Raw genomic sequence first — 26564 nt, 5'->3', positions numbered from 1 at the left:
TTGACGCTTCTTTTGCCGCCAACTCTCTACGCTGCCCTTCATCGGCTTTTCTGCTCGTTTCGCAGCTGCAGCACGGCCGCAGCGTCTTACCGGGGGCTTCTGTGGCCGGCGTGGGCGAAAGGAGTCTTAGTCTCGCGATCCCTTTCGTTTTTTGTGTGTGTATTTCTCGCGCATCCCGCATGTCGATTCCACTGGAGAACTGGGGCCAGCTGAAGCTGTCAGTGGCCAAGCCGGAGCTGAAGTCCGAGGACGGTGGCGATGTGAAGAGAGACGAGTGTGTGCTAGAGCTGCTCGCGCTGCCGAAAGGGAAGGCAAAGGACAACCCCAACTATGTGCCACGTCCCATATTGAGCATTCCCATCTCAGCAATCGCGAGTGCCTCGGGCACTACGAAGAATGACGTGAGTCTCACCATGCGGCCAGCGGCGACGGCCGGCGCGGAGGACTTGGAACTGAGGTCGATCCGCTTCGCCGTGCCGAACGTCTGCGTCGGTTATGAAGAGACGGAGATGGCTGGCAAGGTTATTCTGCAGGACATTCAGAGCAGCATGATGCAGTACCAGGAGCAGTTTCTGCAGCGGCACGGCAGTGGCGGCCAGGGCGGCAAACTGCTCGCTCTCGCGGCGATGGGCAGTGGCCAGGCCAAGCACACGGATGAGGTGGTGGTGGCCACTTTCGATGACGTGCTCCTCTCGTACCCGTCTGGCAAGTACAAGATTGTGATCTCGAACTACAACGTGGTGCTGGAGGACAAGAAGAAGGGCACCTCGAGCGGCCTCCTTAGCTTTTCCCTCTCTGAAATTCAGAACCTGTTCCTGTGCGATGTCCCCGTGTACTTCTCCCCCACGGAGGAGGTGGACGCAAACAGCTTGCCGCAGTACGTCGTTCTGATATTGAAGAACCCGCTGAAGATTCGCTCGACAGCGTACAACCACGTTGTCATTTCCTGCCCGGCTGGCTTGACCCTGGATGAGGAGCACCCGTGGCGTTGCGAGCTCAAGACGCAAGACGAGATCAACAAAACGCTGCAGCTTCCTCCGTCGAAGGAGGGCGAGGAGCCGCCGCTGGTGCCAACGATGAGCGGCCGTGTGAGCGACATTCTCACACGCACTTTCAAAGCGATCGCCAAGGTGCCCGCGTACGGCGGCATCAACAAGGAGTACAAATCGGTGCTCACGAGCCACTCGCAGTCTTCGATGCGGTGCCTCTTTCACGGGGCGGAGGGACTGCTGTATATCGTCAACAGCGGCTTTCTCTACCTGCACCGCCCTGCCACCCGCATCCTGTTTAACGAGGTCGCACGTGTAGAGCTGGACGAGTCGGAAAGTGGCCAGGCCACCTTTCAGCTCACCGTCTTCGCAACCGGAGCTAAGGGTGACGACAAGTACGTCTTTTCGGGTATTGCGAAGGAGGAGAAGAACGGGCTCCTCAGCTACCTCGCCACCAAGGTAAAAGTGGTGCACACTGGCGGCGACGCTATGGAGAGTGATGACGACGACGAGAAGGACGACACCTCAGACGAAGACGAGAGCGATGACTCAGACTACGACGACTCGGACACCGAGGACGACGACAGCAGCGACGATGGCGGCGACCATGACAGCTCTCGCAAGCGCAAGCGCGAGGATAAGAAGCACGAGAAGGATAAGAAGCACAAGAAGGATAAGAAGCACAAGAAGGATAAGAAGCACAAGAAGGATAAGAAGCACAAGAAGGATAAGAAGCACAAGAAGGATAAGAAGCACAAGAAGGATAAGAAGCACAAGAAGGATAGGAAGCACAAGAAGGATAAGCATGAGAAGAGCGACGCTTGAGATGTTTCGGTGATCTGCCGAGGTGCCACACGTGGGGAGGGGGAGGAGTAGCGGCTGTGTGGTGCGCCGATACCACCACCGTTTCTCTGGGCAAAGGAAGATACGCCGCGCAACGACAGGCGGTCAGCCCTCACCAGCAATGAACGCTGCTTGTGGGAAGGCAGCCTTCTCCTGAGTCTTTTTTTTTGCCTCGTGTGATGGTCTACCCGTGTGCGCCTCTGCGCCTCTTGGCCCTTTCTTGACGGCTTCGTTTGTTGAATAGCTGAGGTGTTTGACCTTCCCGTATCGGAGAGTGACTGGTGTGGTGCAGCACACGTGAAGAAAACTGTAGACGATGCACCTAACGTGCTACACGTGACCCGCTCCCTAACCAGGAAGAGTGCCGGTAGCCGAGGGCTTTTGGACGCGCCTTGTCGTTCTGTTGTTTTGCATTCTAGTGGCCCCACTCGCGGATTGGTGTGGGGGATCGATCAGCAGCGACATGCACACGCACATGTCATGTGGGCGCGCTCGGCACCTCATCCGTTGAGTCTCTTGACTTGCAACGAATGCGCATTGACCCCCCAAGTAAGGCGACGAGGAAGTGTGTGTGGGTACCGTGCGAGCACATCGATGCTGCAGATCTTCTTGGTGTTTCATCTCACTTCGTCTCCGTTCTACTGTTTATCTTCCAGTGCTTCTGAGGCGACGAACGCTGCGCTGAATAGCATAGAGAGCCCATCTGACCGCACTCCCCGTTGGCGCCCACGCGCGCGTCACATCCATCGAGGCAGCGCCGTAGTTTCTGTCAGCAGCGAAGAGCCCCTCTCTTCCCAGCTGCGCTGTGTGCGGTGATTCGTGACGTCTGCCAAAGGCGCCGCTGCGCAGACGCTCACACTTGCATACACATCCACACGTGATCATCTGCCGATAAGTGAGGGCAGTATCACGAGCAGCTGCGGACTGCGCTTGCCATGCGAGGCAAGCGCTTCGCAACGCCAACGGGGCAGCCCGGGATGCGTCAAGGCGGCTACACGCAGCTGCACGCCGTGTCTGCCTCCACCTCGCCCGGGCGGCGGCCGACAGCGAAGCACTGTGCCCCCAGTGCTTCGCAGAAAGAGCGGTACACATCCCAGGCACTTTCGCGTCCGCGCCCGACTGAAGCGCACGCACTCTCATCCTCAACACCGGAGCGACGGTTTCAGGCGGTGCAGAGAAGCAGCACACAGAGCAGCATGCCAAGTACCTCGGTGCATCACATGCTCAACGAGTTAGTCGACCTTAGCCACAGCATTGCCGCTCTACTGGAGCAGGGGCAAGTGTTATCGCTCACCGCCGCCCCTAGTGCAGCGGACCGGCAACAGGAGGCCAGTCTCAAGACGCAGGAGATCGAACGCATTGTGCGCAGAGTGGAGGCGCACTTCGTCGACCGCATTCAGTCGCTGGAGACGTTGAATGCCTCCTTGTCGGAGGAGGTCCGGCAGCTGCGTGGGGCGCTTGCGACGCAGCGCACCAACGGTGCTGAAGGTCGGGCGAACGTCGTGCAAGACATACGCGGCGGTGACCTGCAAGAAGACTCAAAGACGTTGGATGCGTGTGAAAGGGCGTCGTGGGACGAGCCCGGCAACGGCGCTGCCTCCAGCGAAGTCGAGCACCTGCGGCGGGTACTGATGGCGGAAAAGCGCCAGCGGCTGCGTGTTGAGGAGCAGACGCAGTCGCTGACGGAGCAGCATGCGAAGGTGGTGGGGACGCTCGAGCGGCGACTCAAAAAACAAGAGGAGCAGCTCTACGATCTCATCGCTGCCATCGACAGGGGCTACGGGGGTGGGTCAGTCACGACGTCTGCCTCTCCAACACGCTGCACCGAGCGCGGCTCCTCTCATAGGCTTCCCACGCCACGCCACCTCCTCCGCCAGCAGCTTGCGCAACACCAGCAGACGCAGCGGGCACTGCAGCAGTACAAGGAGAACCTCCGCCTTGAGCCTCCGTCTCCGGCGGGGAGCGACGAGGTGTCAGCCACCATGAAGGAGCTTGGGTTGGATGACGTGCGGCGCACTCTAGAGTTGATTAGGTCAAGCAAACCCCTCACCGTGCAGGAGCACCATCATGACCAGGAGGAAACCCATACAGCGCCGGCTGTTTGTTCACCACCACACACTGCCCGCGATGGGCCGGCGGTAGTGCACTCACCTAGAGTCTGTTCACAGGTACCGCCACCTGCTGCTGATCGAGCAGCTTGCACCTCAGGGACCGAAGTGGACGAAATCACGGCGTTCCTCGAGAACATTACGAAGGAGCTGGAGAGCCTTGACTCTCAGTAGGTCAGCGACGGCATTGCATTCGTTCCCCCTGCTTAGGGGCTTCTCTTCTAGTGCTCGTTCTTCTTGACTTCGCCTGCGCTTTGTCTTGCGCCGCACATACCACCGATGTCGTGCGGTCTCGCGGCGAGCAGCAGCTGTGCTGCGTCTGTATCGCGGTGAGTGCCATGTGTGCGTGTGGGGAGGAGTGAGGGGGGGGGACCGCGTTTCCTACCCGGATGGACGTCGGTGGCAACTCGCTTCGCGGTTTCCCGCTCCTCACTCCCTCACCGCTTCGCCGCCACCCCACTTCCCAAAGAAAATAACGAAGAGAAGCAGCCTCATTCTGTTGCTGCGCACCACTGCGTGTTTGTGGCAGCTTCAACAGCCGCACGCGGGCGCACCGACATGGACGTTGTTTTTGGAGCTTGGTTTCTTTCCGCACCGTGGACAGGAGTGGTTAGGCCGATCAGGAAGACGGCATGTCGCTGCCGCCATCTCGCGCCCCTCGTCCCTAAACCTCCACATTTCGCTTTTTCAGGGAGAGGGAAGATCGTTGTCTCTTCGTCTGTGCGTGATCTCCGTGCTGCTCGGCTTTCGCTTTTTCCACGGTGCGCACTAAAACCTCCTTCCCTTCTCTCGCATTCTCTCTGCCCCCCCCCTTCCTTCGGCCCTTCCCGGCCCGCCGCCCACCGTGTCTCTGCTCTCTCACGCATCGACGACGGTGTGGCGTGCGGCGGTAGTACTGACAGACACGCGCACATACAACACGCATCATCCGCTGCACCTAGGCACAGGTCCTCACTACCTCGAACACCTCTTCTCGCTTCTGAACTCCTTGCTTCGTTGCACGACGCGGTGCCGTGCCAATGTATGCCGTCAGCGTTTCACTCGGCGCGTCAAGTAGCTACGTCACCGTCGCGCCAGTGAGCAGCACCACCAGCACGGCTGCGGTGTCTGACGCGGCTCCCATCAAGGTCATTGCCAACTCCAGTGGCCATCGCAATACCCCTGTCGTGGCGGCGTTGACAGGGCAGGAGTTGCTCTTTGGCGACAACGCACACCACCAGTACTCGCGTCAGCCTCAGAAGGTCGTGCCTTACCTATTCGCCTACGCCGCCGCTGCCGCCTCAATAGCGGATGCGCAGCATGTGCTGGGAACAGAGGCAGAACACGCAGCGGAGTCGGAGGAGACCACGTCGGATCTGCTGCGGGTAGTTGAGGCCGCGGCGAATCAGAAATACAAGGGTCACTGCCGGCTAACCCAGGCTGCCTCTGGCACGCGGCAGCTTGGGTTCGAGTACACGTCAGAGCCAGACGGCGAGCTGGTGGAGAGCTTCATCTCCGCTGAGGACCTTTTTATTCGTTTCTTAAACTACATTAAGGAGCACTCCGTAGACGGCGCCTGCGGGCTGACGACGACCACCGGCGGCGATGAAGCCACGTCGAGCTCGGCGAAGCTCTTTCTGACGCTTGTGGTGCCGCGGTACGCCTTTCCAGGTGCGGCCGACAGCGCCCATGTCGCGCACCGCGGCAGAACTGTGGAGTGGCTGAAGGAGGCAGTGCAGTCGTCGCATCTCGGCGCCGTTGTGCTGAACACGAGTGTCGTCTTCAGTGATGAGGCGGCGGTGACTGCGTACGATGCCGCCACGCAGGAGCGCCGTGTGCCGCGTTTGCTCTCCACCGAACCGCACAATGTGCTCGTGGTGGACTGGGGAGCACATGGTTTGTGCCTATCTTTGCTGTGCACCCGCGGTGGCGTTCTTGTCTGCCCTCCGCAGCACCACAACGTCCCCTACCGCTGCTTCACAAAGGGGAGCGTTGCTGTGGGTGATGGCTACTTCGCCGTAGGCGCCGGCAGCGGCGGCGACGCGCTGGACGTGGCACTGGCAGAAAGGGTGGCAGCGCAGTACATGACTCAGCAGCGGCGCCTCTTCGCGAGCCCGTCGCGCAACTTCAATGCTCTGCTGCACCTCAACCACGCGCTGCCCACCATCGGGTCGACCGAGCACCCGGCCACAGGACTTCTTCATGAGGCGATCCCGTCCCGGGCGATGCGCCGTCTTGCCCTGCTGATGGCCGAGAAGAAGGTATCGCTCAACACAAACCCGCAAGCCACCTCCGTTTCGGTGGAGGCGGAGGCCTTCTACGAAGGAATGGACCTGATTGACACGCAGACGCTGACGAAGAACAAGCTGGACAACGCTCTTCGGAGCGAGTGGGGACTGCTGGACATGTTCAGCAAGGCCGTGCGTGCCTTTGCAGACAAGTACAAGGACACCTGGACCGAGGGGTTTGTGGATACGGTCCTCCTCGCGGGCGGCATGTGCCAGATGCCCTCCTTGACAAGGCTGCTCGCCGCCTCTGTTCAGTCACCCGATCAGCGGTGGCTCTTCGCTGCTGCGGTGCGTGTCTTGGACTCGAGCCTCATGGGAAACGGCGTGTGCGCTGATGAGCTGTTCTCTGTCGGCGGGTGCCACCATAGCTGTCGCGTAGCTGAATGCTACACGATGCAGCGGCTCGCCATGTCCAGACAGTCGCGCAAGAGCGCTGGCAAGATGCAGGCCGTCGTCGCTGCCCAAGCCGCCGAGACGGCCACCAGCGTCTGGGATGCCTTAACGAAAGACGACGATGACGAAAGCAGTGACGGCGAGGATGGCCAGCAGGAGACGCTTATGAGCGACCCCCACTCTGGCGTGTTCCTTGCTGGAAACGTGTACTTGTACGTCGGCGACACCACAGCGCTGACCTGCGCGGCGACCCAGCAGCTGCCTTGCGCCTCCCTGCGTGTGTTGCTGGCGCACTCGGCGGCACTGCCCTGCCGCGTCGCTATTCCATGGTCTCCAACATCTCCCGAGACGCGAACAGTGCTTTACCTCTTCACAGATGCGCACGGCGCACCATCGACCGACTCGGCGGCCGACCTTGTGGAGGTGCGCCCAGTGAACAGCGCTGGCCTTGTTCTCCATGCTGCCGCTTCCCCGGCATGCGGTGGAGCACTTGGCCCCCTCTGCCTCACGTTCACGGCGCAGGCAAAGTGGAACGAGGTGTCGGAGAGGGAGGTTCACGTGAGCGTGCAGCTGGTGCGCGTGCCCAGCGTCGGTGGTGCCGATATCGCGTCCCTGGTGCTCACCCCTGGTGTCCTTTGCAGCTCGTATGAGTTTGTCCTCCAATAAAGTGGATGGCGGTGATGGTGGTGGTGGGGACGGTGACTAGCGTGTGCGTGTCTGTGCCTCCTGGGAGGCCGCCGCGCGACATACTGCACTTGCGCACGCGAGCTGCGGGAGGGTGAGTAGATGACAAACGCGCTTGGACGTGTGTATGCATGTGTGTTTGTGTTTGTGTGCGCCTGCTCTACGCAGCCTGTCCCTTGTTTGGTCGGCTTGTCTGTTTCTTTCCGACTCGCCTGGTAAAGGCAGCGTAATGTGTACCGAGTAAGGCTGCCGTGGTGGGGAGTCTTTGGTGTTCATCAGTACTGTTCACATGCGCGCAAGATGCCGGTACATAAGCACAGCTGCAAATTGGCGCACAGCGAGCACGAAGCGTGAAAAGAGGGCACAGGTGTAAGTAGGCACCGGAGGCAGCAGGTTCTGGAACTGCGGCAGCGCTTCGGGTCTCGCGCATGCTGCCAGCTGTGCTCCGTTTGAGCACATGCAGCCTCATCTGCCTACAGGTCTCTCTCTCTCTCTCTCTGCATGCATTGCACGGGAAGGGAGTTTGAGCAGTGCTTCGCAGAAAGACGAACAGGCGTGATATCGGGCAAGCGCGTGAAGCCTATGGTATCTGCTCTACCGCCTCGATCTGTAATGCACCTTCGATACGGATTGTCGAACCACGGCCATCGGCCCGGCTGCCTCACTTCTCGCACCGTCGCTTCCTAACGTTCTCCCTGTCTGCTCGTTTCGTCTGTTACTTCACCGCTCTCGTGTTTCCGTGTCGCAGATACGCTACAGAGCTCGTGTCCGCTGCGCTGCCGGAGCGGTTTGAGGGGCAGCATCGGCACACCCGTGGGTCATCTGACTGTGCGGGGAGGCCGACTCTTCGGTTCTTACCCCCTTTTCGCGCCTTTCTTCAAACATCGCGTCGCCCTCATGTCAGCTCCTGAAGGCACGGCCTCGGCGCTCACTGCCAAGCCGCGGCGGAGCGTTGCCAATTACACGGAGCCGCCCAAGAAGAATCCGTACCTGGTAAAGCTCTCTCGCTTTTACAGCACAAAGATACCGATGGGTGTTCGCGAGTTTGTCTTCACCGGCCCGCTGCTTCTCATCACATTTGGCGTCGCCTACTTTATCCCCTCTCTTATTCCAGCGGAGCAGTTCACACAGGGGCTGACTCCGCACAAGCAGGACATGCGCGAGTACACGTTAGAGCCCATCTACGGTGCCCACGGTGAGCTGAAGGGCTACCGTCGCATCAACACCGCGAGGAGCGCAGAGGAGTGAGTGGAGCGCCACGTCATCCGTTTCGTAACGAAGGGGCGCACGAGGATGATGACTGCCTGCCACCTTCGACTTCTGCCGCACGCTGCCGCGCACAAACGGCATGCGTGCGAGTCTCGAGTGAGATTGCCACAAGCCGAGCACACTGCTCTGTCTTGTGGAGGCGGCGGAGCCCCTTTCACGCTTATCCGTCGTTCCCGTGCCCCTCTCGTGAACCCCCGCGGTAAGAGGGGGCGCACTGCAGCTAACGACGTTGCTTTCCACAGACCCCGCCGCCGAAGAAAGAGGCAGAGAAAAAAAACATGACCGATGCCCTAGTTCACGGATAGGCACGCGTCCGGTGCATCCTGCTGCGAGAGCTTCGTTGATGCAAGGCATATCCTTTACACGATCACCGCCCCATTCAGCATAGTCGCGCACCACACACTCGGGCTTGCCCTGCGCTGCGTATTTTGCCATTGCCTCCGGCCCCATGTGTGCTGCCCAACGGGAAGCATTCAGCCATGACAGTTTGCTCTCTCCTCCCATGACACTCGTCTTCTCTTCCTCCAATCTCCACGGTGTCCTTGCACGTACACGCGCACGTCACAATTTCCTCCCTTCCTCACCTCACGCGTGTGCCGGCACGCACACAAAACTCCGCTTGGTCGGTCTTTTTCCTCACCAGCCCCGTGCGCTCCATCCGTCTTGGAATACCTCCTGCTCCCCTCTCTGATAGGCGAGAATGCGACTCACGATGGACTTGGTGCGTCTCGCACCGCAGTTCACCAACACGATGCTACAGCGCGAAATCGACCTTCGCGGGCTGCGGATTTCCTCGCTCGATGAACACGTACTGGTGCTGCTCGAGAACAACTTCGATGTCGTAAACCTCTCCTCCAACGCCTTGACGGCGCTAGAGTATTTTCCTACGAAGAGTGCAGCCGGCAGCAGCGACAAGGATGTGCGGATGAGCCGCGTCACCACCCTCGTTGCCCATCGAAACGAAATTCAGCGCGTGAGTGTGGCTTCGTGCGTGTCTGCCTTGCCCAATGTTGTGCACTTCTTGGCCGATCGCAACCGCCTCGCGTGCGTGCGCGATCTCTACTTCCTGAAGCAGTGGAAGAAGCTGGAGGTGGTGTCGCTTGAGGACAACCCCGTGTGGGAGACCAACAGCAGCAATTTCGATAGCGAGAAGCTGCAGGCGTTTCTCGTCTTTTTGTGCCCTAGGTTGAAGCTCATCAACTATCAACGCGTTACACAGGCTGATAGGGAGCGTGCACAGAAGGCGAAGGACGAGTTCAAGAAGCTGGTGCAGTCGTGGGAAGCTCCCCTTACACTGTGTGCGGTGACACAGTCGCAGCCGTCATCCACCGTGGACGGAAAGAAGATGCGCAAGCGCGGCCGCGAGGGCCGCACAGCGGCGGCCGCCGCGGTAGCAAGCAACGTTGTCACTATCGATGATGAGCTTCTCAACGGCGCAACGAGCGCGACCCCTGCCGCTGCCGATGTGAACGAGGACGACGATGTCGCTCTTCAAGCACGTCTAGACCAGCTGGAGGAGCGTCTCCTATCCGACGATGTCACGGCAGAGGAAATTTCGCAGTTGGAGGAAGAGATGACGGAGATATCGGAAAGGATGGCGGCTGCGCGTAAGCGGAAGCGCCATTAGCGTATCATTCTCTTCTTTTGTGTGTGTGTGTGTGTGTGATGGCGAGTTAAGGTTGTGTGCGTGTTTGTCCGTCTGTGTGTTGCGCACGAGTTGCAGTGCAGCGAAATTTGCCGCCGTGCGTCCATCATGCGCGACGACTGAGTGGTGTCCTGTTTTTCTCATGCCCTACAGCACCGAGTATGACGAGACGGGTCTCATCTGCGCAGCTAAAGAGGCCACCCGGTGCACCTTCGCATATGAGCAGACCATCGCGTCTTGCTGTTGCTCCGCCGCTGTCCTACCACGTTCCAGGTTGTGCTGCACTGCGCAGCTGAGATGCTTCTTCGACAGGCGAACCCCCCTCTCCAAAAAAAAAACATCCCGTTACCCCGCTCGCTGTGTGCTGAGCCAGTTGTGTCTTTGCTCTGTGCTACGATGACCGCGACAACGATCGGGTGATATACCTCCCTCGTGCAGCACCGCACATGATCTTGCCTTCACACACTCGCTTAGTTCCTCTCCATTCCCTTTTCTCTCTGGGGGTACGCTGATCCGCCTCCTTCGACCACACGTCCACTGGGCGTGGGGTCGGCAAGGAAGGTCCCTGCACGCCAGCAGGTTCTCATCCTTTTCACACAGTGTCTATCTGATGCCCACACCGTCCCTTCTTTTTCACGGGTCACCAATCATCATCTTCCCGCAAACTGCGCAGAGCCACTTGGCGTGATGCTTCGCACGACTCGATTTGCCCGCTGTGCCTCCGCAGCGGCCGGTAAGAAGTTCTCCTTCAGCGAAAAGATGCAGAGGCTGCAGGCAGACCCCGAGCACGCCCTTAGTGGTCCCGAGTACGCGTTTATGCGAGATCGCTTGGCGGAGTACAGAAAGCTGCAACAGACGTACGCGGTGAAGCAGACGGAGACGGAGAGGGCCCGAAAGGCAGCGAACATGTGTGGACTTGAGTTCACTGGCAAAGGCTCTGTTAGAAAGGCGCCGTCCTCGTAAAGTCTCCGCGTGGCTGCGCAGTGCGTGTGGGCATCGCCGCCGTATCGTGCGCGGCGCTGTCATGTTGCTCATCGCTCAGAGACATGAGTCTTACTCTAAAGAAAGCGATAAAATGAAGAACAGAACGTATCTGGCGCCTGTGGAGATGTGCCATCCTCTTCACGTTGCGCCACTGTGACATCCTGCCCCCCCCCCCCGCACACACACACGGACAAGTGAGTGTGCTTGTGTGTACAGATGCTCTGCCGCCTTTGGTGGCTCCCGCTCTTGTTGTCCTTTTGCTCTGCCGCGTTCACGGGCGGCACAAAACGCGACGCCTGCGTTCCGATGCCTTCCTGCCAACTTTGCTTCTTTTTTATTTCTGCACTTCCGATCCTCTGTGCCCATTCGCGTTCTCGACTTGCCCGTTTCTTCCGCCCTCTTTTCATCCCCTCTCACACGCTCTCCTCTACGCGGTTTGGTGTTGCGGGCGGGGACCGGCTGCCGCAGTCAGCGCTCACCGGCGGGAGAGCGCGTTCGCTTCTTTGGTTTCTTTTTGTTTTATTCGCTTGTGCTTCGCTCACCTACAATCTTGGCTATTCACTCTTTCAGTCTCCACGAACGCCCCCCTTCCCTCCCCCCACATATGCACACACGTGCGGAGTCAGCCGAATACTACATCAACGCCTTCGCCCACCCACTTCCCGCGCTACGCAACGACGCATGAGAGCTGATTCGGCGCATGTCTTTTTCTTTTCACTGCTCTAATCCTGCGTAGGTTGATCATATGAGTGCCGATGGACGGAGATCTCGAGCGTCGGTGTCCCGAGGCGGCGCCGCATCGAACAGCACTCCAGCGTCCGCCCCGTTCTTCTCCGAGTCACCGGTGCCGCTGCCCAGCCTTGACGCGCTTCGCACAACCGATGTTTTTGTGCGCGCCTACTACATCTCCCTTGCCCCAACATCACTGAGGGCGCCACCTGCAGCAGACACGCCATCAGTGAAGGCATGCGTGCCTCCAGCTGAAGTTGTTACTGCCGCAGGCGAGCTCAAGACGGAAGGGGAAGTGGTTTGCGCCGCTCTCGCTCGCGAGGTGGTCGAGGCGGCGGCCAACCTCTTTGCTTCCCGCTCGCTTGATCGCCTTGTAGGTGCGTACACGGCATGTGCAGCGTGGGACGACATGCGTGATGTGGTCGCGACCTCGTTTGTCCTACAGGACCACGGAGAAGGTGTTGCCACGACCCAGCGCTCAGGATGTCTTTTGACTGCCACAACAGCACCTAACAACAGTGACGCTGCGGTCGCCACTGCCGCGGCGCCGACGCCTCTCTTCCTCCGCAGCGCCCTGTCGCTCGCCGGCGTTTCCACCCGCACGCCTTTGTGCGCTCTCACACCGCAGTCATTGATCACGCCACCGCCGCTATCTGCCTACCGTCGCAGAGCTAGTAAACCCACTCACCTGTCGTGCCCGGTGCTTCCTGCCTCAGTGCCGATGGATGCGTACTGCCGCTATGTGATGGCGGTGGAGGAGGTACCTGTGCCTCCCAGCGCGCCTGACGCCGCTTCGTCGTCCCACCGCAGCGGCCTCCTGCGGTCCCGTAGCACGAAGCACGGCACGGGGCATTCTGATAAAAGCGGTGGGGCACTCTCCGCAGCGCTGCCGCCCTCCCCTTCGCTGCCTCCTTCTCGTCCGTTCAAGAGATTCAAGCAGGGGAAGCGGATGGCGGATAAGCGCCTCCCAAGGGCATCTCTTGATGCCGCGTTGCCAGCGGGCGGCGCTGGCGCTCACGAGAGGCTTGTATCCGCAGCTAGCGTGCAGGTCCCTTCGTCCGATGCGCTGACGACGGCGATGCGGCAGGCACCGCCGTCGCTGTTCGGCGACAATGCAGAGAGCCTTCCACACGCGGAGCGCTCAGGAGTGCGAGTGATGGGCATAGGCGACTCCATCGCCCAGCTTGGAGGGAGCGAAATGGAGAGAAAACACGTTGTGAAGGCGTCGCTTCGCAGCGGTGGCGTGGTGCTGGCGGTGGAGCAGGATCGACTATGGAGCACGGAGCGGGCGCGCGTGCTACCGATGTTCCGCGACCGTCGCAAGGATGGTGTGGTATGCCGTGTGGAGCCGCCGCCAGGCAGCGGTGCCGACGCTGCGATGCAGGATAATGAGTCGGTTGCACCTGCGGAAGCCGCCGCGAAGGACGGCGCCGAGCAGCCACCGCGACAAGGCCGAGGCACGAGGCAGCGAGCCTCAGCAGCGGCCGCGGCGGAGGCGAAGGAGGCGATGCTTGCTCGTGAGGCGTGGATCTCGTCCTTCTACACGACGGCGGATGCGTCCGAGGAGATACCGCTGCAAGACCAGGTACAGGTGAACCCCTCCGCCGGGGTAACCGTGATGGCGGCTAACGGTTCGGCGTCCGCCTCTCCTGCACTGCGCCGCTCCAACAAGGCAGCAGCGGGCAACACCGTGGTAGCCAGCGGGGGCCCGTTCGTCGTTCCGGCGGACCGCGTGGCGCTCTCCTCGTTTGACGACAAGCGGCCGGCTGCGCGCAAAGGCAACGGTGGCCTTGCCCGCACCCAGCAGCCGTCCCGCAATACTAAGCGAGCGGCACGACTTGGTAAGGCAACGCTCTCTGGGACAGCGTCCAGCGGGCACTAGCACGCGCGTGCGCCTGTCGGATAGAAGTTCATTGCGATGAGGATAGCGACCGAAGCGCGCGAGCGATATAAAGCACACTAGCGTGCAGCCCACACTTACAGATACACCACAGCAGTCCGGAAGGCGCGTCCGTGACGGCGCGGCGGCGTCACTTGCGCATTGCCTTCGCAGCAGACACTGACGGGGTGTCCGTGTCTCACCCCAGTGAAGGCCGCCTCTTTTGCACCCACACTTGTGCAGGTGTTTCTTTCTCCGTGGAGGAGGTGGCGAGCTCTCTGCTTGATTCCTTTGTTTACACCGTTTCTCAGTCTGGAACTGACGGATGATGATGTACTCTATTCATGTGGCTCTTTCTTTACTCAATGCATGTAAGCAGATTTTTTTTTTTGCCCTCTCCTCGGTGGGATAGGGGGACAGGCGGATGTGATCCTTGCGAGGGGGAGGGAGGAGCGGTGCATGACGAACGAAGATGCAGCGCTCTCTCCTCCCCTCGCTTTCCCTTCCACCGTTCGCCCTTCACCTCTTCGATTTCTTTTCTTCTTGCGAATGCACGCCAGTCGAGAATGCAACCAAGGATTAGTAAGCGTGAACATGTCTAGTGCGACCTGTGGCTGATGCGTGCAGCTTCCCAAAGCCCACCAGTGTGCGAAGGAGGTGCTCGCAGCGCCACGCTAACCGTTATGGGCCCCTTCTTTGGCCTGCACTCGCGTAAGTGTCTCTGTGTGGGATGCTGTTTCAGCATTTGCATGGCCTTTCGTACCCCCTTCGACTTTCTACATCGCTCTCCTTTCTTTCGTCATCCCTGCAATCCTACTCTCCTATCGTTTTCCGATGGTGAACTAAGTGAGTAGCAGCATCACTCTGAACAGCACGTGCGGGTGAAGCAACGTTGCGCTTTCACTTGCCCACAACGTCACGCCCCCACTCCCTCGCGGATACCGGTGAAGGAAACAGAGGGAGCACCCGCTGCATCTTCCATTGAGTCTCCTAAAACCCCTCTACCTGCGACCCCCACGCCCCACTCTCCTCTCCCTGCATCCCTGCATCCTTGTCCGTTGCGATGGTGCGTCGCAGCGAGGTGACGAGGGGAGACAAGAAGGGCCGCCGCAAGGGCAGCAAGCTCGCGCGTGGCCGCGGCGATGACGAGGAGAGACAGCAGCCCGGGAAACTAATGCTGAACAACCCACTGATTCCGTCCGAGCTGGACGAGGACATCGACGACGACCTAGCCTTCAACAGCGAGGACGAGCGCTTGTACGGCGACTTTTTTGCCGAGAAAGTGTCTACAAAGCCGAAGCTGTCCAAGAAGAAGTCGTCGGCACGCCCGTCGCGCGGCTCCGCCGAACATGACGATGACGACGACGACGCACTCCTGGAAGACGGCCTCGCTGTGGTAGGCAAGTCTGAGAGATGCAGGTCTCCATGCAAGGGCGCAAGGAGGAAAGACAGTCGCCGCGCGACGGCGGAGGCTGACGATGACGTCGACACCGACCACAAAGACAGCCGAAGCAGCGGTGACGATGAGGACTACATTGACCTCAGCGACATGCTCGACATGAGCATAAAAGCAGATAAGAAAAAGAAGCAGGCAAGGGTGAAGAAGGCAACACGAATGACGGAGTCAGGCACTAAGGTAGCCAAGAAGCGTCGAGCCTCGCAGCTGACAGACGAGCCAGAGTCCGTGTTCGGCCTAGCTGACGCCTCGGCAAGCGGCGGGACAACCTCGTACACGGGAGCGATGCAGCGCATCATGCAACAGAGAGAGACGTCCACGGACCACGACATGGATGCGGTGAGGGACCGCATCAAGCGGTCGCACCAGAGCAAGCGCAACCTCGTAGCAGTGGACGTCGACGACCTGACAAAGGACCGTCTCACACGCAAGGAGGTGCGCGCCATTGTGGATGAAACAATGGAGCGCTACACGCCGGTACTGAAGGAGCTGGACTCCGCGAAGCACATCCAGTTTCCCATGCACCTCCCAGACAGCACCCCAGTTGCTTCGTCTGTCGGCGGCATCGTCGCCGCCGCCGATGCCCAGTTCCGTTCCGACCGGGCCGTCACGCCGGCCCTGTCCAACTCCTCCGCGTATCGCTTTGGCAGCAAGATGGATGCGCTGCTCTCCAAGGCGGGCCTTTCGCGTCGCCAGGTCGGCGATGGAGCCGACACACCGAACTCCATGGGTAACTACGTGAAGTTCGACGACGTCGTTGCCGATGGGGCGCAGCGCCAGGGTATGGAAGACGGCGAGGCCCCAAGCTCTGGCTACGTGGCAAAGCTTAAGGCAATGCTGGCGTATGAGAACAGCCGCCGCAAGCGTCTTAATCGGATCAAGAGTAAGACATACCGGCGTATTCTACGCAAGGAGAAGGATCGCGAGAAGGAGCGCCGGCAGAAGGCGTTTGAGTTACTGCACCCGGAGCTGGCTCGCCAGCGACTCGCGGAGCGCCTGCTCAAGGCCCGCATAGAGGAGCGTGTCACGCAGAAGCACAAGAACACAAGCGCATGGGTGAAGCACGCGAAGCGGTTCGCGCAGTTCGACGAGAACACGAAGGACGCCATCGACGATCAGCACGCGACGCACCAGCGGCTCATGCAGAAGATGGAGCAGGACGCCGGCGAGGAAAACTACGAGCGATACGTAGCCGGCGACAACGAGAGTGAGGCCTCCAGCGAGGAGGAGCGGACCGTGGACGCGCTCATCGAAAAGGTCGGCGCGTCTGGCGGGGCACCTCTTAGTCGGCAAGACGTCAAGAGCATCCTCTGGAGCAGCGTTGACGCAGTGGAAACCGACGAGAACGCTGCGGCAAGGACGATGACAAGCCCCATATCCAGGGCCCGCACGGAGCTGCGCGAGATGAAGTTCATGAAGAACGCGCGCGAGCGGGAGGAGAAGGACTACGAGGATCAGCTCGAGGCTCTGCGGCGCGATATTGAGGCTCACCACCGAGAGGAGTGCGCCGGCAGCGAGACGCAGGGGGAAGAGGCGGAGGATGGAACAGGCCCCACGAGGAAGACATCGAGCAGCGCGGCACAGCCGTCTGCCGCGGCCGGCCGCGTTACGTTCAAAAAGGGCAAGAAGTCCGGTTCTGTGGAGCGGATTCAGCTGCGGAGGCAGAGCGGCATTTGCATCGAGGCCAACGACCACGGCGCGGAGTCCTCCAGAGACGAGTCGGAAGGCGTGGAACTCGGCTCTGTCGTCTCTGCTTCGTCTGCCGAGGACGGCGGAAAACCGTCGCCAGTGGCAGCAAGGGACACCGGCGGACGGCTAAAGGCACAAGGCCCGGCAAAGGAGAAGACAAAGAGGGCGACGCCGTCAGCTCTGCCCGCATCCGAGTTCGCTGGCGCCCGCAAGGACGCTCCGCTGGAGCGCGGCTTGCCAGTGAATAAGGCGACATCGACCCGAGTCACCATCTTGCCCAAGAAGCGCGCGCGCCCCGGTGAAGACGCGGCAGCGGAGGAGTCGGCGCCGTCGGCCAGCACACTGGTGGACTCGGCGAGCGTCCCTGAGGAGGACCTACGACTGAACCAGGAGTATCTCCTCTCGCGCGCCTTTGCCCAAGACGATGTGGACGAGGACTTTGTAAAGGAAAAAGAGTCGCAAGTAGAGACGATCATGCGGCCAGAGGACAAGAATCAGAGCCTTCCTGGCTGGGGCGAGTGGGGCGGCGAGGACCCGGAGCTCAACAAGCGTCACCAGGAGGCTGTGCTGCATCAGACGACGCAGCGGCAGATCGAGAAATCTTTTCTGCTGAAGAGCCGAGCCGATGCTGCGCTGGAGCACGTCATAATCAACCACGACGGTGTCGAGCTGGTGCCGAATCGCATGACCCTTCACATGGTGCCCCGCCCCTTCTCCAACCCGCAAGAGTTCGCCCGCTCCATGCGTCAGCCGATGGGGCCCGAGTGGACGTCGGCACTCACATTCAAGGAGGGCGTGCAGCCACGGGTGGAGGTGCGTCAGGGACAGTCGCTCCTCCCTCTCGACCTCTCCCTCCGCAAGCCGAAGGCGAAAACAAAGCGCCGAAAGATCGAAGCGATCCCCGCCGGCACCTCGTAGTTGCATCCTCTGCTGCACCGCTGCTTGCGCCGTTCACTTGCCCCACGCCCTTCTTCCCCCGTCTTCATACGGAAGCATACAGACAGACGCGCACGCGCATCAGCATGCGCGCGCCCGTCGAGCAACAGAACGGATGTGTGGGGCAGTGCACCGGAGGAGCAAGTCGCGGCGAAGCGGAGTTCGGAAATCAAAACAGGCCGATATCTTTGTCGCCCCGTTTTCACCTTCTCCGCTGTTTTTCATCCGGGGGACGATTTGTGGTTATGATGTGACGCGCCGCCTTGGCAACCCGATTGTGCTCCCGCCGCTGTCTTTATCTGCCTTCTGTCTTCTACCCCCTCCTTTGTACGCGTGCTTGTTGTTCCTGTGTCTGGGTATGTGCTAATCGTGTAAGTGCATAAACGCAGAAGCTGGCGTGTGCTTGTAGCCATCAACGCTCATTGCTGATGTTCCTGTTCTTTTTCTTTTTCTCCATAATGGCGAGCCGGACGCCGAGTAAGACATCGCACAAGCACACCTGCAGACACACCCACACTTCAACATGCAACATTCAGCGTCGCCTTCGCTGCTCTCTCGCTTGCCTGTCCTGTTCGTACAGGGAGAGACTCGTGCTGGCGACTCCATGTGCGACCTCCAAGGTTTGCTCACATTCGCACGCCCCGGCGTGTGCCACCCTCTGTTCTCAAACACCTCTCTCTGTCCTTCTTGTGGCGCGCCGGGAGGAGGAGGAGGACCTCCGATGGAGGACAGCGGGAAAGCTGTCAGATGCGCACACTACTGGCGCCGTGTATCGATGACATGCTTCGTTCCCACCCCCCTCACACGCACACCCTTCATGTCTCACTGTTTGTTTCTCCCTCCTCCTCTCTCTCTCTCTCTCTGCTTGATAGAAGTATTGAGCGTGCCCATCGTCTGTTTTCCCTGTTCTTCGTCTTTTGCCTTCGCCGCCACTTTCTCTCTCTCTCTCTCTCGTGGTGCTGGACGTACCCACGCAGGCACGCACACACAACCAGCTCAGCCGCGTGCTCGAGCTCATCTTGCTTTGTGTTGGGTACTTGCTTCATCTGTTCTTTGTTTCGCGAGCCTCCCTCCCTTCCTTCATCCTTGCAAATTGGAGCCAGTACATCGCCAACGCCTCGGCCCTCAACTCGCAGTGCTGACGGCACTGCTGCATCGCTTTTCGTTGTCTGTGTAGGTTCCCAAGCGGCCTCGCCAAGGGGGAGGGGTTAGGGGCGAGAAACCGTGCACAGTGCCGGCTCTCTGTGGTATTCACTCTTTTCGTCTTGCAGCGCGCGTCTGTGCGCGCGTTCTTTGCGTAGTTCCTTCGGAATGAAGACGGTGGGGTGTGAGATAGCCTCGCTGCTGGAGGTTCTCAGCGGCTCAGAGGAGGCAGCTATATGTCCGCTGGCAAGCTTTGCACGCGATATTCGCTCGTTGGTGGACACTGGACAGGTCGACGACCTCGGTAACGTTCTTGCGCAGCGCTCCGCAGAGCTGGCGAAGGAGGAGGAGAAGCTGAACGCATCGAAGGAGATGATCTCCGTCACCTACGACAAACTGCGTGCGGAGACGACTCGTGTTGAAGCACAAATGCGGTCACAGGAGCGCCGCCTGCAGGAGGTGTCGCAGCAGAAGAAGCTGTGCAAACTGGCCCTCAACCTTTACTTGGCAGGTGAGGTGCCGAGCCTCGTAGACGCGGACGGCATGGCCGTGCCCTGTGCATCGCCAGGCTTGCCGGATATGATGAAGCGCGGTGCCGAGGACGGGGGGGAGGAGCACCCCAACAAGGCAGCACCGGAGCCAGCACCCATGAAGAACTCCCTGACCTCCCGCCCACATAGGCCAGTGCAGGCCGTCGGGAATGACGGCGGTGGATCACCAAAGAACGGGGCGTCAATGGTCTCGCCCCGCTCCGGGCTCGCAGCGCTCACGTCGGACGGCCTTCTCGCACTGCTCCGCCTGCCAGACGTCAAGGAGAGCGTGCTGCTGAACTCGATCGAGGGCTACACGCAGCAGCACCTCGAAAAAAATAGCAACTGGATGGCGGCGCAGAGCTACCCCGACATCCTGGCCGTGATGATGGCGGTGCTGAGTCACCTCAGCGAGCCGCGGCCCCCGGTGCAGCTCGCGGAGCTGCGTTTGCTCGGCTATGCTCTGCAGTCTTCCCCGGCTCCTCGCCAGTCTGGCAACAACAACAATCTGTTCAAAATATTAGATACTCTCGTCCGGGATGGCCGAGCCGTGCCCATTCTCACGAACCTGCTTAACAGCGTGAACGACGACGTGAAGTGCGAGGTGCTGGAGTTCCTGGCACCGCTCGTGTGTGAGACGCACGCTCTCATCAATGCTGTTGCCTCCAACGCCCTCAGCGCCTTTGCGCGGAAAGAGTTTCTGGCCGCGAACGGACTGGAGCCGCTGGTGAACATTGTCATCGTAAGCACTTCCGAGGCAGTGTTGGAGCGGGCGCTGATCTTCCTGTGGGGGCTCCTCACCAAAGACGAGAAAGTGGAGCACGGAGGAAGTGCGGACGCATCTATTCGCTCGCAGGTGCGGGAGCTGGGTGGGCTGCGAGCAGTGCTGGACCTTCTGTACACAGACTCGCTGCCTATATTAGAAAATGTTTCGATGGTGATCGGCTACATTACGCGAGAGGACGCCTCCAAAAAGGAAATGCGCGAGATTGGCGGGCTGGAGAAAATCACGGCAACGCTTCGCCACCCGTCCGACTCGATCAAGACCAAGATGGCCGGTGCGGTGTGGAACTGCGCATCGAACGCCGACAACCGCAAGCATCTCCGTGAGCTCGGCGCTATCCCGGCGCTTCTAGAGTTGCTTCGATGCCCAAGCTCGACCGCCATGGACAACAGCACATACGAATTCGTGCGAGAGAATGCGGCAGGTGCGCTCTGGAACCTTAGCGTCGAGACGGAGAGCAAGACGCAGATTATCGAATACGGCGGCGTGCCAGTGTTGGTGGAGGTAATGTCCTCGTCGAACAGCGTTGCGGTGGTCGAGAACGCATCTGGTACGCTGTGGAACTGCTCCGCGACGGCAGAAGCCCGCCCCATCCTCCGCAAGGCTGGTGGCATACCCGTGCTCTTCTCTCTTCTCAATCACCGCAAGCCGATCGAGCCTTCGCGGGCCATCGCTGTCAAGTCCACTATGCCGCTCAGCGAGAAAATCATCGACAATGCCGCTGGCACGTTGCGCAACTGCGCCATCAATGACCAGAACAAGCCCGCCATCCGCGAGTGCGGCGGTGTCGAGCTGCTTGTGGCGAAGGTGAAGGAGGCTTATCTTAGCACGAGCAAGAGGAACAGTGCCGACAAGACGCCGTTGCCGCTCTCTCCTTCGACGGTCGACAAGCTAGTATCAACGCTGTGGATTCTGACAACATCGCCGGAGATCAAGCACTCGGTTCGATACGCCGGCGGTATTGAGGCCTTCACGAGCATTCTCGAGATGTCGTCGCCTAGCATCGCTGGGGGCAGCAAGGCAGCCGGGAAGGGCGCGAGTCTGTTTGCGCCATTGCGCATGCCGACTGCCACGAGTAGGCTGGGTGTCGAGGCATTCCAGGCGGCGTACAGCGCGTCAGCCATCGGGAAGCTGCCGTTTGCGACGCCGTCCTTGTCGGTCCCGATGAGCGTAAAGGAGAAACTCGTAGGCGTGCTGCGCAACTGCAGCACCGTCGCGGAGAACAGGCCGGCTATGATACAGGCAGGGTGTACTCGGTGTCTTGTGGCCGTTGTACTAGACTGCTACGCGTCCTCGTCGCTGTTCCAGGCGAACGCCGCCACCCACAAGAACAGCCGCTTCCAGGAGCCGTCGACGCAGCTGAAGGAGACCGTGGCGTCGGCACTGTGGCACCTTTCTCGCGATGACAAGGAGACGCCACGTGCCCAGGGAGGGCTGGAGCTCATGTGCATGCTACTTCTGTCTCCGCAGCAGCCCTCCGTAGTACTCGAGCAGGCAGCCGGCGCCCTCTCGTCGCTCACCGTGAACAACAACGAGAACCGCGATGCCGTCCGCACACACGGCGGCCTCTCCGCCCTCATCCGCCTCGTCTCTGAGTATCCGCAAGGCAACACAGGCAGCCGAGTTGGGAAGTCGGATGTGTCGTCACACACATACGCCACCCTCAATGCCCTTCTCACGATTCGCAACTGCACCGTCAACAGCGACGAAAACGTACGCGCGTGCTACGAGGCGCTAACTGACAAGAAGTCTGCCCTCGGATCTGCGCTACTGTATATGATCGAGCACGGATCGGAGGAGTGCGCAAAGGAGGCGGCCCTGACGGCAAAGAACGTCTGCTTCATACCTGCTGCTGCCAGCTACTTTGTGCAGAACAACGGCGTCGCACTCGTGACGTCGTTATCGGAGCGCGCATCGTCTGATTCGGTCCGCCGTGCCGCTGCGTCGTTGCTACAGGTCCTCTCCAAGGCAGCGAAGAAGTGATGGAGGTCTGTGTCTCTCTCTCTCTCTCTGTGTGTGTGTGTGTGTGTGGCTGGGGCTGCCTCGCGGAGATTCGCTGCTTTCCTTGCGGTCGTTTGTTTTGACCGTTTCTCATAGATGGCACACCTGTACAGTTCGTTTTGGGGTTGTTGAAACGTGTTGTGCGTCTCATTCGTTGTTCAGACACACGTTGTGCGAGGGATGCTTACAGGTACTCTGTCACTGTTGCAAGACTATGTAGAGGGGGAGGGCGGATGTAGGCATGCTTGTGCAACGGGCGCAGACCACCCCGTTGGGAGTCTTTTCTTGAAGTGGTTTCCTGTTGAGCGCTGCCACTGTCGTGTCGCACCGCATGCTCTTCTGATGTCAGCCACATACAGCCCTGTGCGATGGGGGCGAAAGGGCGAGGTAAGTGCGCACGGTTGTACGCTCAAGGATCGAGTTTCAAGGAATCGCACGGTATAACCGACTGTCTTGCTTGCAGGTATTCAAGCCTTGCAGGGGTACGCATGTGAGTGCCTGTGTGCGTGTGGCAAGATCGAGGTACCTATCCCTGTTGAGGTGCTTTTCTCGTTTCTTTTTGATTTTGTCTGCAGAACGGTGCGGTGGCGTGTCTTCTGCCTTGCTTCCCGCCAAACATCTATCGCACATCGAGAAACGAAAGGGCGCGCACTACTGCGTCCTGTACCAGCAGACACACGCACACACCTTCCACAGCTGCCGCGTTCCCCTTTTCTCTGACCATCTTTCCTGTGCTGGAGGTAAGGAAGCGATGGGGAGAGGTTCTGCGTAGGAGGGTCCGGAAGCAATGTGATGTCGCCTAGCGCCGATGTTGACCTTTGCACCAAGAGAGAGAGAGAGAGAGAGAGTCTGCCATCATGGGCTGCCATATCTTTCGTGAGGCAGCAGTCTCCTCCCCAGCGGGTGAGGTGGACACAGCATCACCCTTTTCCGAGACGTGTGCGCCGTCGTTTCACCACTGCGCAGCACTGCGATTATTTCCTTTCTGACTAGCCACCTGCGTCTTCTCGCTCTCTTCGCACTTCCTCGTACCTTTCCGAATCACGCGATGTTCGGCTTGTCTCGCCGATGTGCAACACGGCTTTGTCCACCGTTGCCTGATTCTCCGCGCTGTCTACGTGTCAGTCGCCGTTGAGGGTCCTCTCACCACAAGTGTAGTACAGCGAAGGATAAGGAACTCCAAATCAGCAGCAACAACGCAGATCACTGGTGCCAAGCACGAAAGAACTCTCGTCGGCGCTGTATCAGGATTCAGGCTGCCGTGCCGCCACTTCCGCCATCCGACACACACACACACACAAACGGCGCGAGCAAATTGGAGTTGCGTTTTTCTGTGTTGCCTTCGTTCAAACTGTTGTGTATTGTCGAGCTTTTTTTTTCTGTTTTCCTGTGATTTCGCGAGGCAAATGCCGACAGCCACGGCGCGCGATCTCTCCGGCAAGGCGCCGTTGTTTGTCTACCTCCAAGGCGGAGAGCGAGAGCGCCTGCCCTCCGGAGAGTACATTCGTGTGGTGGCACAGTGCAGTGGGGCCGACAAGATGGTGAACCGCCACGATTTCGCATTGCATATCCGCGGCGCGCGGCTCTGTCGCCTGCTCGACTCACTTTTAGACTCGGTCGATGTGGACTTGAAGCGCAAGATAGACCCGGTGCAGGGACTCATTCCTCCTGTGATACTGCCGCACGCGACGCGAGAGGGTTGTGAGTGTGTGTTCCGCTACCTTGAACTCATACAAACACGCGTACCGACTCTCCTCAGCAAGCCGCTGCGCGCTCCGCTGGAGGAGCTGGTGTGCGAATGGGAGATGGCCTACCTGCTTGAGGACTGCTTCCTTCCAGGCGTAGAGGATGACACGAAGACGTCGGCGGCGCTATGCCATACGCTAGCAAAGAGAGGCCCCCAGACAATGGACCGCGTCTTAGAAGTGGCGATGCTTGCCGACTTTCTTCTCATCGAGCCGCTTCGCGACTTGACGTGCGCCCTGCTTGCTTCTCTCGCCCTCAGTGCCGGATCGGAGAAGGAGCTGCTGCGGCTTTGCGGCCTCGACCATGTCTTGACGGAGGAGGAGCTTGAGCCGCTGTACATGCAGCTTCCCTTTCTGCGCTCCGAGGATGGACTTGGGTAGAGCCCTCCGCTCCCCTCCCCATCTAGTGCGTTGAAGCCGAGTTAGCGTGTGATGTGCGCGTGCACCCGCATCGGATGCAGAATGCCGGCACGACGCACTGTCGACTACCTCGGTGGCTGTCATACCTTTCTACCTTCCTCCTCCCCAATCGCCGGCTAATGAGTGCTGGTGTCGCCGTTACATTGATCTTTTTCCTTTTTACTTTGTTTGTCTCGTTTCTTACATTGCAGTGCTTGATGATGAGGGACACCTCCATGCGTGGTATCACCGGGCCCAGTATCCCCGCCCTCTTTCTCTGGAGAGGCCGGGAGGCCGCCCTATCGCCGGCCAAGCGCCGAACCACCTGTGGTGTGGTGACAAGGTCGCAGGCGCCGGCGCCGTGCTGGAGGTGAGAGCGATGTATCGCTGCTGATATAGTTGGTCGGGTCCTGGATGGGCATTGCGTCGGGGCGACCGGCGACAGTGAGCACGCGTGTGCCATCCATATGATTCGGCAGCGTGTCACGATGTCTTGAACGTAACCCGCCCGGCCCTGACTGGTTAGTGGTGCGGGGGGCGCCCGGTGCCATCCCGAGAGGGGGTGGGGTGGGCGGGGGAGGCACCAGCTGGCGACCGGTGAGGCGGCGGGTGGGTGGGGTAGAGCTTGAGGGCGGATGGCCGAGCTCCGCTGGCTGCGTCGGCGCCTCGCTGCACCGCGTGCCTGCCGCTTCTTCGCGCGACGCGGTGGGAGTGTGACAGGGCCGTGGGTGGAGCGGAGCTGGACTTGTGCTGCAATGGCAGAAGAGGTCAGATGAAAGAAAAACCTTCCCCTGGTTTGCGTTTTTGCTTGCTGATGAATTCACCACCGCTGAAGGTGACACATATGCCAGCAAACACTCAAGCAGTCTGACGGCCGCCAGCAAGTATGCACGCAGAGGCGTGGCGGCATGGTTTTTGCTACGTAAGATCTTGCATATTCACCCACAGATAATTGAGAATGGGGCACCGGCGGCCCTTTGCTTTCTCTCGTCGGTGCGAGCAACACAAGACACAACGTAGTGAGGCTATGCGAGCTCCTGTCACGCACACGCGCGCCTGCGGGCATCTTCCTTGTGCCAGGTGTATCACTCTTGTCTTCAACCACTCATGCTTTCTATCGCACCTCGTCTCCACCTTCTTTTCGATTCCTTCTCTCTATCTGCTCCTGGGCGCACGTGGCCTCCCCTCTTTTCGGCCTTCTCCACACTGCCCACTTTCACGGATCCACGACCGCGAAATACTACCCCCTTTTTTTCGCGTTTTCATTGTGCTGTGCTGCCGTAAGCGGGTGCTCGTATTTCGGTGCCTTCTCGATTGCGCACAGCTGGTCTTTTTCTGTCCCTTGTTCTCGTTGTCGGTATCCTCTGCGAAGCACCGGTTGCCTCCACCAGTTGTAGTCTCCCATTTTCCTTCCTCACTCCTTCTCTTCGTGTGAGTGCGGGCGTGTGTGTGTGCCGCCTGTACAATTGGGACTGCTGCGACTGTCTCGGATCTCTCTCCAACACCGAGTGCACGTTTGCGTGCGCAGGCGCATGCTGGTTTGTGTGTTGTTGTGGTTGCCTTCCTCGCACCTTGGGATGATGCGTTGCTCCCTCGTTACTTCCCGTCTCCCTCTCTCTCTCTCTCCAATCTTTCGTCTTTCGCTAATTTTTTTTTGCGTTTTACGTATCGTGACGTGCCGGGTGATAGTCCCGTGTTTTTTTTTTGGCCTCCGAACGTTCTCCTGCTACACCCTCTCCCCTTCCCCACCCTCCTGTACCGCCACCGCACAAGCTTATTGTCGCAACACCTCTTTTTTTTTAGTCGCTCCGTCGTTCCACATATCTGCACCGCAGACGGACAGCAAACTCTCTGGCATTCGCATCCCTTCCTTTGTGTGTGTTTGCTTCTCCCTCTTCGTTGTGTTTTAAGTCTTCTTTGCGCTGGTGATGGTAAAGGCTGACTCGTTGACTCCCCCGAAAATTGTTTTTCGGTTGCCGTTGCGCTTGCTTTCGCCTCTGCTGTCCCCGTGTTTTGCAGCAGACTGCAGAGGCGGGGTCTTTCCGTCTATTCTCCGCTATCGTGTCGCGGTGAATCGGTAAGTGCGACGCC

General features: G+C 59.6%; 10 protein-coding genes across 10 annotated transcripts; all 10 read left to right on the top strand.

The window, feature by feature from the left end:
* Positions 1-179: 179 nt before the first annotated feature.
* On the top strand, positions 180-1814 carry LMJF_32_0210 (conserved hypothetical protein; the record flags this gene model as incomplete). The annotated part of the gene is made up of 1 exon (XM_001685282.1): positions 180-1814. One exon carries the CDS (start codon positions 180-182, stop codon positions 1812-1814), a length of 1635 nt encoding a protein of 544 aa, XP_001685334.1.
* Positions 1815-3028: 1214 nt separating this feature from the next.
* LMJF_32_0200 (conserved hypothetical protein) lies at positions 3029-4114 on the top strand (the record flags this gene model as incomplete). Its single annotated transcript, XM_001685281.1, has 1 exon — positions 3029-4114. The coding sequence occupies one exon, from the start codon at positions 3029-3031 to the stop codon at positions 4112-4114; it is 1086 nt and encodes a 361-aa protein (XP_001685333.1).
* Positions 4115-4959: 845 nt separating this feature from the next.
* LMJF_32_0190 (conserved hypothetical protein) lies at positions 4960-7266 on the top strand (the record flags this gene model as incomplete). Its single annotated transcript, XM_001685280.1, has 1 exon — positions 4960-7266. One exon carries the CDS (start codon positions 4960-4962, stop codon positions 7264-7266), a length of 2307 nt encoding a protein of 768 aa, XP_001685332.1.
* Positions 7267-8181: 915 nt separating this feature from the next.
* LMJF_32_0180 (conserved hypothetical protein) lies at positions 8182-8532 on the top strand (the record flags this gene model as incomplete). Its single annotated transcript, XM_001685279.1, has 1 exon — positions 8182-8532. The coding sequence occupies one exon, from the start codon at positions 8182-8184 to the stop codon at positions 8530-8532; it is 351 nt and encodes a 116-aa protein (XP_001685331.1).
* A 721-nt stretch (positions 8533-9253) lies between these two features.
* On the top strand, positions 9254-10180 carry LMJF_32_0170 (putative U2 small nuclear ribonucleoprotein 40K; the record flags this gene model as incomplete). The annotated part of the gene is made up of 1 exon (XM_001685278.1): positions 9254-10180. One exon carries the CDS (start codon positions 9254-9256, stop codon positions 10178-10180), a length of 927 nt encoding a protein of 308 aa, XP_001685330.1.
* A 705-nt stretch (positions 10181-10885) lies between these two features.
* LMJF_32_0165 (conserved hypothetical protein) lies at positions 10886-11161 on the top strand (the record flags this gene model as incomplete). The annotated part of the gene is made up of 1 exon (XM_001685277.1): positions 10886-11161. The coding sequence occupies one exon, from the start codon at positions 10886-10888 to the stop codon at positions 11159-11161; it is 276 nt and encodes a 91-aa protein (XP_001685329.1).
* A 1471-nt stretch (positions 11162-12632) lies between these two features.
* Positions 12633-13793, top strand: LMJF_32_0160 (hypothetical protein; the record flags this gene model as incomplete). The annotated part of the gene is made up of 1 exon (XM_001685276.1): positions 12633-13793. One exon carries the CDS (start codon positions 12633-12635, stop codon positions 13791-13793), a length of 1161 nt encoding a protein of 386 aa, XP_001685328.1.
* A 1060-nt stretch (positions 13794-14853) lies between these two features.
* LMJF_32_0150 (conserved hypothetical protein) lies at positions 14854-17853 on the top strand (the record flags this gene model as incomplete). The annotated part of the gene is made up of 1 exon (XM_001685275.1): positions 14854-17853. One exon carries the CDS (start codon positions 14854-14856, stop codon positions 17851-17853), a length of 3000 nt encoding a protein of 999 aa, XP_001685327.1.
* A 1329-nt stretch (positions 17854-19182) lies between these two features.
* On the top strand, positions 19183-22311 carry LMJF_32_0140 (conserved hypothetical protein; the record flags this gene model as incomplete). The annotated part of the gene is made up of 1 exon (XM_001685274.1): positions 19183-22311. One exon carries the CDS (start codon positions 19183-19185, stop codon positions 22309-22311), a length of 3129 nt encoding a protein of 1042 aa, XP_001685326.1.
* Positions 22312-23735: 1424 nt separating this feature from the next.
* Positions 23736-24455, top strand: LMJF_32_0130 (conserved hypothetical protein; the record flags this gene model as incomplete). Its single annotated transcript, XM_001685273.1, has 1 exon — positions 23736-24455. The coding sequence occupies one exon, from the start codon at positions 23736-23738 to the stop codon at positions 24453-24455; it is 720 nt and encodes a 239-aa protein (XP_001685325.1).
* Positions 24456-26564: the final 2109 nt, after the last annotated feature.

Source organism: Leishmania major, chromosome 32 (assembly GCF_000002725.2).
Source record: "Leishmania major strain Friedlin complete genome, chromosome 32".
Taxonomy (NCBI): domain Eukaryota; phylum Euglenozoa; class Kinetoplastea; order Trypanosomatida; family Trypanosomatidae; genus Leishmania; species Leishmania major.
Note: the sequence above shows the minus strand (reverse complement) of the source record. Positions and strands in the feature narration are given on the sequence as shown.